The sequence below is a fragment of the Charadrius vociferus genome, unplaced genomic scaffold (assembly GCF_000708025.1).
Source record: "Charadrius vociferus isolate BGI_N301 unplaced genomic scaffold, ASM70802v2 scaffold39, whole genome shotgun sequence".
Taxonomy (NCBI): Eukaryota; Metazoa; Chordata; class Aves; order Charadriiformes; family Charadriidae; genus Charadrius; species Charadrius vociferus.
In genome coordinates this window covers 6448688-6461570 of record NW_009650188.1, presented here as the reverse complement: position 1 = coordinate 6461570, position 12883 = coordinate 6448688, and the positions used below count along the sequence as shown (strand labels likewise).

The window sequence follows — 12883 nt, the reverse complement described above, 5'->3', positions numbered from 1 at the left end:
TAGTAAACTTCTACTATTGGATATAGCCAGTAAAATTTAGGGATAAGCATTTCCTAAATAATTTAGCTTTTACCTGTTGCTGATCTGTTCCTTTCTTGCTGTGATTCTGGATATAGTCAACTAAGCCATGCACCACAGTCCTCACAGCAACTAGTCCATTTTCCAGTTGTTCCCATGTCGGAGGTGGAGCATCTATTGCATTGACAGCAAATAGAGAAAGTAAAAACAAAAAGAAAAGTCAAAAGGGTTTTCCAAAACCAGGTACAAAGACACCATCAGTATCACAAAAATTCACTAGACAACCAAAAAGATTTTACCGGGAATGTGTGTCATTAGACAACAAGCATTCAGCACCTTAATTCAGGGATATGTACCACTTAAAGAATAAAGCTACCTAAAGACTCAAGATTGGGCCACATACAAGATATCGAATGAGCCAGCAAGACTATTATTAGCATGTCAAATTATTTCCTTTGGGCTGAAAATCCCTCTTCGCACTCAGACTCCTGTAGGTAATACCATTCTGAACAAATACCACCCTTGCTGGCCTAGATCACGCTGGCACAGTCACTGAATAGCACCAGAAATTGATGCCTCACATGGAAAAACATCACAAGGCAAATCTATGCATCAAACCACCATCTAAGATACAGCAATGTGAATAACCTGTGAAGTCTTAATTCTATAGGGGCACTTGCTCTTTCTAGCCAATTTCCTTTTCGAATCATTTAATCTGTTCCAGCAGATAACACTCCCATCACGTGGCTACACACTCTGCTGCAAAACGCAGGACTTCAAAGTGCTTCACTAAGCGTCTTTCAAGATCTTTAGCATAATTACATTCTATTCCACTCAAGGATTAAATTCTTCCAGATGCATTTCAACATACCTATAGAACACTAGGGAAGCAACTCAACAGTGCAGTAGAGAAATATCAAGATCAGACTCATCTACTGAAACGGAGTGATTCCCCCTTCTGTATCAGTCTTTGACTAACAAATTTGCAGTACACACACAGTTTTGTCCCTGACTTATTACAGTATGAAAGATTTGGGAAGAAAGCACTGCGTCTCCTTTAACTGTAAAGTACAACTGGCCCTCATTTGAAAGGTAACTTAGTTTCTGTTTGTTTAAACAAAGTAAGAACTACAACTTTTCATCTCCTGAAGTCCTAGTTTAGGCCTCCACACTATTTTGATATTAATACTGATTTTACAAATATTAACAGGTATAAAATAAAACTTCAGCCACAGCACTCTCTCAGGGTGGTCCATCCTCACAGTGATGTTGACTTTTTCAATAATTTCCATCTTTTTCTTCTCTGTCAACAGCTTAGATTTTCTTTCCCAGTTATACTCTTTCCAACTAACTCCTCCTTCCCAGACTGTCTTTCACACCTTTGCAGAATTACACAGGACCAAGAAAAACACTGAATTCCCTAGAATAACAAATTTTTCTTGTCTAGACTTATTTTTGCCCAGCTTCTGTCTATTCAATCTATCAAAATTCTGTGTTTTGGATTCCAAAGTAGAAGATGCCTTATGATTTTAAGATGCCTCTAAGACAGTCTTCTGAGTGCAATGTCTGCAGGCTAGGGACCTCAGATCAAAAACTAATACACAGAATTTCTAGAACAAAGAAAAAGACATAAAATTGTTAGATTAGTTAGTGGAAGTCCTCAATCTGATAAGTGTTTTCCTGAACAATTCCCCTCGTTTGTAAACAAATTTGCTCTGGTAAAGAACTGGAGAGAAAATATATCTCAGAGTGACAGCTAAGGCTCTGCATTAAGCACAGTGGTTCTATCAATCTTCCTGTTGCTTTGCAAATCTGTTTTTAAATAGCAGCATGTGTACTAAAAAAAAGGAAAAGGAGGAAGCTAAGACTGCTGCCACTCCCCCCAGTTAACATTGCCCAATATCAAGTACATAGCATATAACCTCACAGTATTATATGTACTCAACATCCACATCCATTCACCTAGTGCTGTCAAACAAGGAAGCTCTCTCCGGAGAAGTGGTGAAATTATTCCTACCGTACTTTTGAATCTATTTTAGCTTCAGAATATTTCAGTTCCTCACACAGATACTGCTGTTCCCAGGCTGGTTATGAATAACACTCAAGAATCTTAAGTTTATGAGTTGGGGGATGTTCCCTTCCACTTGTTGAACAGCTTTCGATCCTTCAATAGTTTTAAGCTCCTGTTGCTAAACCGCAAGTTAAGGGTTTTAACATCTAGAATTACCTGGACTGGGATCAATATTTGCCAGGAGCTCTAGATGAGGTCGAAGACGATTCAGGTTAGCTGGATCTCCAGTCCTCTGAAGAGCAATAGTTAATTCCTGAACACTCTGTGCAAATGAGGCTGGGGTCTGCAACTTAAAAAAATTATGATAATTAACTTTCTACAGGCAAAGCAATCCTCATGGTTTCTGAAGGCTGCTCCAGAAGCTCACAAGAGCTGTCTTTCAAAATTGGAGCAATATGTTTTTCACACAAGCCCATTTCAGCACCTTCTATTAAATTCCTTCTCCAGCATTAGGAATGCACAATTCTTTGACATTGCAGGTTAAAACATCTCTAAATAGACAAAACGAAGGCTGGCATTATTTCTAGCAATGCAATCTATTTCTTTTCTGTGCTGTGCTGGCACCCAGAAAAAAAATACAGAATATTAGAAACCATTTAATTTAGACTTCTGAAGTGTCTAGTACTCTAATCCCTGAACCAACAGGTTTGCACCCTGCTTTAAACCAAGTACAGCAGACAAAGAACAAGACAGCTGAAGGACAAAGTTAGCAACTTTCTGTTTACTAACATCACACAATTTAAATATTTAAAATCTTTTAATTCCACCTAGGTCCTTCAGGGGATGTCTGGCACAGCACCTGAAAAGGTGGGCAAATGCACAAATACACAGCAAACCAATCTTGAAGCTAATCTTCCTGCATGGCAGCCAAAGCAGTTGTTTCAAAGCTTTTGTAAAGATTCAAAAAACCCACCTAATTTAGGCACTCACATGTGAGTCCCCTGATTTAAAAGCCCATTTATCCTGTGTCCCCTCTAAACAAAAGGGGACCTGGGCATTTCCAGACATCAATTCATTTTATTTAAGAAATATGCTTCCGCCCCTCTTACTACTTCAGGTATAGACTAGGGGACTGATTTTCTTTCAACATACACACTAGCTTCCTGCATGGAAACATGAACCGTTAACCTCTTTTTACTACACTGGCAGTTATCAGCTGTTCAGAAAGGACACATCCCAACTGTGCAGCTAACCTTTGTGGCTTGCCATCTGCAGAAAGAGGTAAAGTAGAAAGAGATGGCAGGATGGCAGAGGGAACAAGATTCATTAGGTTACAAATGTACACTCTGATTATTTAGGCCATAATGGGTTTCGAAATAACAGGGCAAATGATTAATTAGTAACATGAGTACACACCGGCACAATTTGTAGACTCATGTTACGAGCATTTATAACTACTACAGTTGCAAACAAGATAGACTGGGCTGATTTTAGGTGGCTTTACCTTGTCAATGATAGACTGCATGTGGGATTTGTGAGATTGGTCTCCGTATAACAGTGAGGACCACTGATCTGGTGCAATGCGTAAACCTGCTTCCATAGCTATTTGAACTATCTGGGAATCATGTTCCCTTCTCAGAGCTTCGTAAGTCCGAAATTCCTCCTTCAGCTGCATCAGGGAGGAATCTTCATCTCGCTTTGTCACCTAGTGGGGAGAAATGAGCCAAATACAATTAAGCAGGATAAGACAGAGATTATGTAAAGTCCAATGCAAGTGCAACCTTCAGTCAGCAACTAAGTTCTTCCTCCCAAAGTAAACTGAACTATGACACTATGCAGTGAACACTAGCCCTACTAAAATAACACACTCTTCATAAAGTGGAACCTCTATGAAATGGATACCAAACATCACCTATTCAGACTCTAACCCAGATACTGGTGGAAGTGTCACACTTCCTAAGCGACTTTACAACATCCACACCTTATTTCTCTAATCAACGTATTTTATTTGTATTGCAGAATTTCGTTTGAGGGTACAATTGGCACCAACAAAGCATTCTTCTCCTCATTTAGCAAAAGTGAATGACATTTAAGTTGAGCACCTAGGAATGGATCTTTAAATGCTGTAAAGTACAATAAGCAGCTTAAGTTCTCTTTATATAACTCTGATCTCATATTTCTTTGTTTCTAACCACACCACCATGCAATTAACAGAACTGGGGATTTTCCAGCTTTAAGCCTCTTCTAAGGAGATAAGTTATACTGACTTACTGGTTTTGCTACTGTGCATCTATTAAACCCGGACAGAGTAAAAACCTAGCTATACAGCTTGAAGTTGAAATTTCAGCCTACATTGCCAACATAGCTGTACGACAAAGAACTCCCCAAACACATGTGGGACTTAACGAGCGCTACTTTCTATAACTATACATATTGTTAGGCACATTTAATATTACAGGACAATGTAAATTGAAAATGAAAAACAACAGTTTTCACAGCATTATGAAATCTCCATGCAGAATCTTCTTCATACCTTAAAGCACGAGGCTCTGTAAAGAAGCTGGACAACATGCCCAATGCTAGTTTTAGAAGCCTGAGGAAATCGCGGCTCCAGCCTCTGAACCACAAAGAGAACCAAGACCTTTCGTGACAACGCAGATCCGTCTTCCAGAGCCAGTAGAACCAGCTTTAAAGCCTCCTCTTGCATTGCTGGTGGGAAGGAAAATGTGTAGAAGAGAGACAAAAGATGAGAGAAGACCAAGAAAGATTTCTGTACAGTTTCTTGTTTCCCTATTTAAGTGAGAGACCAGCTACAAAAATCCCCCAACACACACACCCACATCCCCCAGAAACCCCCCAGACAGGAAAGGGAGCTAAGCAAGAAGGGAGGGAAAAGAGGGAAGAAACACCTCCAGATGCCCAGACTATGACTGGGGAAATAGGACTTTTTGATATTTTTTTTTAATTATTATTTGTTCTACATTGGGTATCAAATGATAGAAAGACTTCTTCATTTCTGTGTATACCTCTCTCGATTATTAATATAAGAGTTTACCATAAGAGTTTCATGCCAGCAGAAGAAGCTGACAGGCTGAGGAAGGGCAAGGTTGGTTCCCATGTAGGTAAAAGAGCAATTAGCGCCCACACAAATAAATCAGGTGCTGTAGCACTGCATATTTTGCTAGGTAACAAGCCTCTCTCTGCCCTGCAGTGGCACAAAAGTTAGCATCCCAAAGTTAAGTCTTCCTTTATTTGTTTCAGTAGGGTAAAGCTTCTTTATTTTAAGAAATTAGCTTCATCATTCAAGGCATTATTTTTGTTGGTCCTCTACAAGCAAAGTCTACATTTTCAGTAACAAGACTTCATTAATTTTTTTAAGCAAAATTGATTGGTTTAGTATCCTATGAAAAGGAATTTTATTTCTCAATATGTAACTTTTTAAAATTATATGCTGCCCTCCAAATGTAACAAAAAACAACTGTTTTGTATGTTTATTGCCCTAGAGAAGGAAAAGCAGCTACGTCCAGTCAGTTCTAGTAGCCTTTTTTCTAGAAGCGTCTTCTTCAAAGAGCAGCAAGTAAGAAACTAATTTTATCTTATCACAAGAATAGAAGGATACACATTATTCTGAATTTGACTTGCAAAAGCACTAAAAATGCTAGAAAGTTCATGACAGCAGCTCAATAGATATATCGTTAATTCTGAGGACCTACTATTAAGAAAGTAAGCCACTGCCTAATAAAATCACTCAAACAATTTGACACCCTTTTATAAATCCTCCTCAATTCTGAATTACTTCTCGTATAGAAGTAGTACTGTGATGTTACGTACCTGGTCCAAGGAACTGGCACCCTCTGGCTCTCACTGCAGCCCAGAGATTGGAAGAGAGCTGCTGAGGATTTTGATGCTGAAGAATGAGCTCTGTTACTGTTCTTTCACCAAGCGACCGTGCTGCACGCATGGCTCTGATCCGCCCTTCTTCCTCTACTAGCTGGCAATGAACTAATGTCACAAGTTTCCTTTGCATGGGACGACTTAGCACGCTCTGAGTAGTACTGTTAAGACCCACACCTTCAAATCAAAACAAAGCAGGAAAAAAAAAAATAAACTACCTCATACCTCCTCTTCTTATACCAGCCTTCAACCACTGTACTGTAGAAGCGCAAACCCAGTTCTCCTGATGTCCACTTTGCTAAACAGAACACTAGAGAAGGCATATCAGAAGTTCATTTTTGTCAGTTTGTTTTACTCAGCATTAAAAGCCAACAATGCCCGGGAGTCAGCTTTCCCACAGGTTTAAGTCTTGTGATTAACTGATTTGGCTCTCTAAGAAGGTGGAACCTCTAATGAATTCTCTCCCCATGTTGGAAATCTGTCCTGCACCCTCCCATACGGATTTCCCAGGTGTCTCCTCAAGGGTAGGATCATACTGCAGTCCTTCCCTTATTCATGGGCTTCAGGGATCACTGCCTTCTTTGGTATTTGTCTGCTTTCACAAGACATTTAGTCCTTTTATCCATATCCGATACCTCCACTGATTTGGCCTAGACAAACTGAACTTGCGTGAGTTCAAAACTGTTCAGGTAATGTTTAATTATGTGCAAAAACTGTGATTCAAAAATGTGCTGGGAGCCACTGAAACCAGGTTAAAGGAACAAGTGACTCGCTAGACATAAGCTGCCATACTCAGTTTGTTCCACAGCGCACAGCTTGTTCATTGGGCCACTACTACTCAGAGCAGTACTGCTATCACACTGTACTAGTTGGAAAAGCTTGAGACAGCTTTTCGTAAAAATTCATTTTTGAAAACCTGATGCCCATGATGATCACCTCTACTGCTTGGGTTGACAGATTTTCCAAGTCCACCATACATAATATAGATAAAATCTGCACTCTTGAACCTAGTGCAGTTTTACTAAACTAGAATTACTTAGATTGACCCAGCTTTTGTACAAAATGCTGTATAAACAGAGTACTACTTATTTCTCTTACATATCCTATATGCAGTATCTTTCTCATTTCAGTTTATTCCTCCTCCACAAACAAGCCGCATCACTACAGTTATCTTGAATCAAAGCAGAACTCAAACAAAAGGCAGAAGTATTTTTACTTAGTCTGCAGAGGTCAACTCAACTTACTAAATTTGCCTCAACTTACTATACTACAGCCAAATACCTTGGCTTCTTTCCAGTATAAATTTTGACAAAATGCCTTTAAATTCCCCCCCACACTAAGTGAAGACATAACCTTAATGCTTAGGAAAGTTGTTTGAATTTGTTTCTAAACAAGGTCCAAGTCCATTTTTTCAAACAGAACAACTAGTCATTTGAATAATTTGTTTTGCATCTTCTTTCCAGCTTTCATTTTCAAAGGAAACAATGCAGGAACTACCTCTTGCGCTGCTGAGTGGTTTGAGGTACAACGCTAATTCTTCCACACATTTCTTGCCCTCCTCATAATGCTTGGTATCTTCAGCTCCACTACATAGAGTAATTGGCTGCTGCTCAGGAACCTGAAAGGAGATGACATGTACATCTATGATAAATATGCACAAATAAGTGGCAGTCATGCTCAAAAGCCACATCAAGCTCGTTAATATGCAGCATTTCCTGTTTTGTTCCCCTTCTGTGTTTTTTCTATATTAGTAAGCATTTTTTCAGCTTGTTTAACAAACAAATGGCATTAAAAAACCCAGCAAAAATTAACACAAAAAAATGTAAAGAATTTATCATTAGCAGACTTCTTTTATTTAGTGGCTGACAGGAATTAGAAGGACAAGACTTACTCCATGACAAAAAAAAAAAAATACTACATGAGAAATATGGCATTTCTGATAACTATAAAACTTTGGCTGAATTAACAAACACACTGAGACACCCCCAAAGCTGGCTGGCCAAAAAACAACCCCCAAATCAGAACAAAAATCAGAAACCCCCTGCTTTGCAGGTAAGTACAGATTTGTATCTAGGGCCTCAGCTCTAAAATCATCTAGGGATAAGTGATAGGACCTACCTGGATTAGTGGGATAAAGACTTAGCAGCAAATGTACTAGGGCACCCTTGGAACATTATTCTGACTGGGCCCAATTACCAAGCAGTAAGATCAAGTAATCCTGCACAGTGTATATGAACACAACCTGCAAGTGTTAATCTGACAACACAGGCCAGTTACCTTCTTGAGTTGGTTTGTCTTGGTTTGGTGGTTTTCCTTTTTGTTGTTGGGTTCGTTTGTTTTGGGTTTTTTTGTTTGTGGCATTTATTTCTTCACCCAGGCATTCACCAGAAATCGGGATTTTTTTTAAAGCAATGCTGGACCCCTCCCCCCAAGTTAGAATTTTGTTTTTGTTTTCATCCAGTTAAATTCTTAAAGCTTTAAACAAATTTGGGGGTGCAGTATAGCATTGTACTAATGTTTCTCAAAGTCACTACTCAGCAATCAACTCAATAAGTGATAGTATAAAGAACTGGAATTTTGTGTAAGACTAAACACAAGCACTTTTTGCATATGCTACCAAAGTGCAAACAGATCTCAGACTTCAACTTCTATTTCCAAACCAATCATTACCCCACTGGCAATAACGGCATGCTAATCCCACATAGCTGCTTACAGGGACAAACCAAGGCCCTCAATCTAAAAGCGCAAGCCTTTAATGCTTGAGTTTGACAGCTACAAACCCGCTACACCTTCACATGCAACCCAGCCATGTAAATAGTAGCATTATGATGGCAGCAACAAATAAAAGCAGTGAATATATATATAAAAAAAAAAAATATATACACACACATATATATGGTTGCCACCGCCAATGTGGACTGGAGCTTTCCTATCAATTTTAATAGAAAGTATATCTATCTACTTATAATAATTGATATAAAGTTTCAATCATTAGATCACACTTAGCACGCATAGTTGTCTAAACCTGTATAAGTTGCTCATTTGACACACGTTGCAAAATAAAAAAAAAGTTATTAGCTACATAACAGTAGGTGACAAAAAAAATCTTCAAGTGTTACCTATGAGCTGCAAATAAGAGAGCTGATACCACCCCAAAACTAACATAATCGATTTAGCCTGGATCAGACACCTCCCATTTTACTCCTACTGAAGGGAAAACCAAAACCAAGTTTAATCACACCAAGACTGCCAGGTTAGCCTAGATGCTTTTCAAATACTGCAGTTAACTTGTGAAACTTGGGGTGGTTGTTTTTTGGGTTTGGTTTTTTTTTTTTGGTTGGTTGGTTGGGTTTTGTTGGTTGTTTTTGTTTTTTTTTTAATTTTGGGGATGAAGCAACTTTTGTTTGGAGCGTTTTGGTTTGGTTTTGTTGTTGTTGTTTTTTTGTCTGAAAGTTTTCAGCAAAAGGAGATTTTGCAACTGCATTTTATATTGGTCAGCCGTAACTGTTGCAAAAGCAACAGCCTGAGCTGGACTGGTTTCTTGGGATTTGGGAAACAAATATTAACACCTTCAATATTTGCTTTCATGTTAACAGAATACTCCACCTCCTTTTCAAAACTACTGCCATTTTAGGAGTCTGCTTCTGTCTGGGCAGTTATACAAGCAGAACTTGCTTATTGATCAAACAACGTGCATCTCATGCATTTGTGCCGAGACAGAGACTACAGTGTCTCTGCCCTATTTACTGCTGTAATATATTTTGTGCAAATTCCTATTTACTCCCGCAAGCATTCAGTCTGGCACTGGCAACAACATGAAATACAACTACAGCATCACAACACCCAGCAGACAAAGCGGGCTTGGAACAGACGTGGGACAGGAAGCCGTGTTCAGCCGGGGATTTCGATCTTGAATTAAGGCAGGTTTAGCACACATTCACAGCAGCGGTTTGGAATGCCATACACAGCACAACTCCGCCAGCGAGACACAAGGTCTATCTAGGCAACTAAAAGGAAACTTCCCCCTCCCCCAGGAAAAAGCTGGCATAGAAAAAACTTCCAAGAATTAATCAAGCTATTCAACACTGTATCTGCATATCATTCCCATCTCTTCTCTCTGCAAAGGAAGCTTCATTGTAAAAAACCTAAACACCTTGCACAACTGTACTTTTAGCAAAATAAGCCCGACAGATATTAGAGTTTAACTGTCATCTTAAGCTGGAGCAAGTGTAGCACTGAACAATGAAACAAGATGCTTATTTTGAGGTTTCAGGAGTCTTAAGGACCAGAGAATGCATTTCTCACACACACACACTTCATCTTCACTCATGTGATGCATCTCACAGTAAAACTTACAAATAATTTGCCTTTTTGCTGGTTCTATTATATGCACTTCTAAGACTTTAATATTTTAGGGTTAGAATGATTATAAAAACAGCATCTACCAAGAGAAAAATGGTAACTCATAAAAGTAACAGATGATCTGAATTCTAATTTTGGGTCCGTCATGGAATTGCTGAGGGACAAATGAGAAATAATTTAACTCCAAAGCACTTTCACTTCCCTTCTGCAAAATTTCCTTTCAATAGCATGCAGGACCCTATGGTCACTTCTGTTTACAATGCCTTGAGAGCCTCAAAATAGATGCCCTACAGAGTGAGTTCATTATTTTCATCCTCATTCAATATTCCATTCTCTCAGACACTGCACCCTTATGACAGTTTTCACTGCAAATATATTTACATTATATAATAAACACCTCCCAAGGGGGACTAGAACAAGACAGGAAAAATAATCTCAGATGTTTAATTACTCTAAATTTGTGACTGTTTTGCATGCATCTGCCTTGGCAATGACTGCAAGTATCCTGGCAGTGGAATGCTGCCCATCAGCATGACTACTTGGGGCTGTGGGAAGAAGCAGGTTATGACGGCATGAGGAAGGGGACCGGAAAAGAATGCTAAAGCATCATCTCATACCAGGCAGTGATTTTGAATTGGTGATTTAAGTATAATTTGATGAAGGATGTCAGCTTGAGTTGTCACTAATTACCATTAGACATCTAATTGCACAGAATGAGAACGTGTTAAACAGACCAAACCCCTTTTTGTCTGGTTTGAAAACTGTTTCCCCTGTATTTTTTTCCCTTGTGAATGGATGATTTGCTTCCTGCCAAAATAAAGCCCAAAACCAAAAAACAAAGCCCACTGTCTTCAGTTCCTCAAGAGCTTGCACTAAGGCAACTTCTTCACAGATAATTCCTCTTTTGTGGCACTTCATTTCGCCAAAAATTACAATACAACATTATGAAATGTGCCACTAATATCTCTGCAATTGCAATCTTCCCCTTTTGAAAGGGCTGTGAGTTAAGATCATTCCACCCGTTCTCTCATCATATACATGACTCCATTGCCTAATGCCTAGAATAATATTTATCACGTCCAGCAGGAGACTATGAAAGAAATTAAAGCACCACAGGAATTTCTGCCACTTAATGTCACCTGTTTGGAACGTGCACACTGCTGTTTCATGTGTTAAAAAAACAAGAGGGAAGAGATTAGATGACAGATCCATGACTATGCACCTTTAAAACACTGGCCTGGTGAACGTTTGAAACAGTTGCATAGAGCGAGTAATATGTGGATGCTTGAATAGTTAAAATTCAAAACCTCATAGAAACTGGCTTAAGGGATTTCTTTACCCAAAAAGTTTAAAAAGCAAGATATCCCATGATTGCCTTTTTGATTTGTGTTCAAGGCCATTGTACCTCCCTTCCCTCATAATATGCTTAGCTCCTGCTTAGGCGCTCAGCTATTTCCAGTTCTCCCAGGAATAATAATTCTCATCTTCCCCTTATAATCCCTTATCGCTGCCACCATCTTCTGTGGCTGAACTTATCTGTATGTGGGCTGAATTGCCTGACCACTGCCTTCTGGAATAAGACCCTGTAATCACTGTTGATGTGTACCACGCTACAGCGGGGGAACAAGAATTTGAGTCTGCACCAGTTAATTTTCACATCAAGGGTGGCTATAACCTGGGCAACAGGTTTCATTTTTGGAAAGGGGTGGGGAGAGGGAAAACTGCGAAACAGCCTGTAATTCAAGTAAGAAACCAACTCTTCCATCATTAAAGTGACAAAACCTACACAGAGAGATAATGCTATTGTCGGAGAAATAGGTTACTGCTTCCCCGGGTGCCTGTGTGACAAATTTAGTACATTTTCCCCAGAAGTACAGTCCTGCTTATTTCATCCATTATGCCTGCGTGAAAGCCAACCAACGTGACTTGCCCTGGAATCCTATCATTGCTGCCAGTCATGGCAGAATAGATTCGTTTCTTCAAACTGCCTGGTCTCCTCCTCTGCCTCCAGCAAAAAAGCACTTGACACTTATAAGTGTGTGAACTTCTCAGAAGCCTCCCCAAAGAGAAAAGAACAAACTGTTCTTTCCCCCCCAGATAAAAGCTTTAATTGTGCTGCACTGTATTTTCTTTAAAATGAATCCTGTTTTTTTAAATTTACAATTTAAAAATAGAAGTATTACACATCTCCATGGACTCAGGCTAAGGTGTACAGGGGTTTGTTGGAGATTAGGGGACATTAATGGCACATACACCCTCCTGAAACTAAACCAAGTACTGGAACAAGAAAACAGGCTTTGTTTCATTAAAGCTGTTGATACTATTCACGCTCTGTAAGCCGGCTTGCTGCTCACAGATCATTTTTATTGACATGTACTAAAAAGAGCCCGCCTTCCTAATGGGATATTGTTCAAAATTACTGTAGTTTGTCTAAAGTACTCCTTTTTTTTTGTGTGTCCTTAACCAAGATTTTTTCTGTAAAAAGCTAAAACACGTCCTTAGAGAGCTTAGTGGAAAATAGCAACTGTTTCCCCGTCCTTCACAGCAAAGTAGTACATATTTTCTAGTACACCATCATCTGGTACACACTACTACAGG

At 39.2% G+C, this 12883-nt stretch overlaps 1 protein-coding gene across 1 annotated transcript in view; it reads right to left on the bottom strand.

Annotated features, from left to right (window-relative positions):
* RC3H1 (ring finger and CCCH-type domains 1) overlaps positions 1-12883 on the bottom strand; it is a 34251-nt gene that overhangs the window by 19356 nt on the left and 2012 nt on the right. The window contains 6 exon segments of the mRNA XM_009892865.1: positions 74-192; positions 2246-2378; positions 3534-3734; positions 4563-4738; positions 5861-6100; positions 7421-7541. Of these exon segments, the coding sequence (XP_009891167.1) occupies positions 74-192; positions 2246-2378; positions 3534-3734; positions 4563-4738; positions 5861-6100; positions 7421-7541 (990 nt within the window).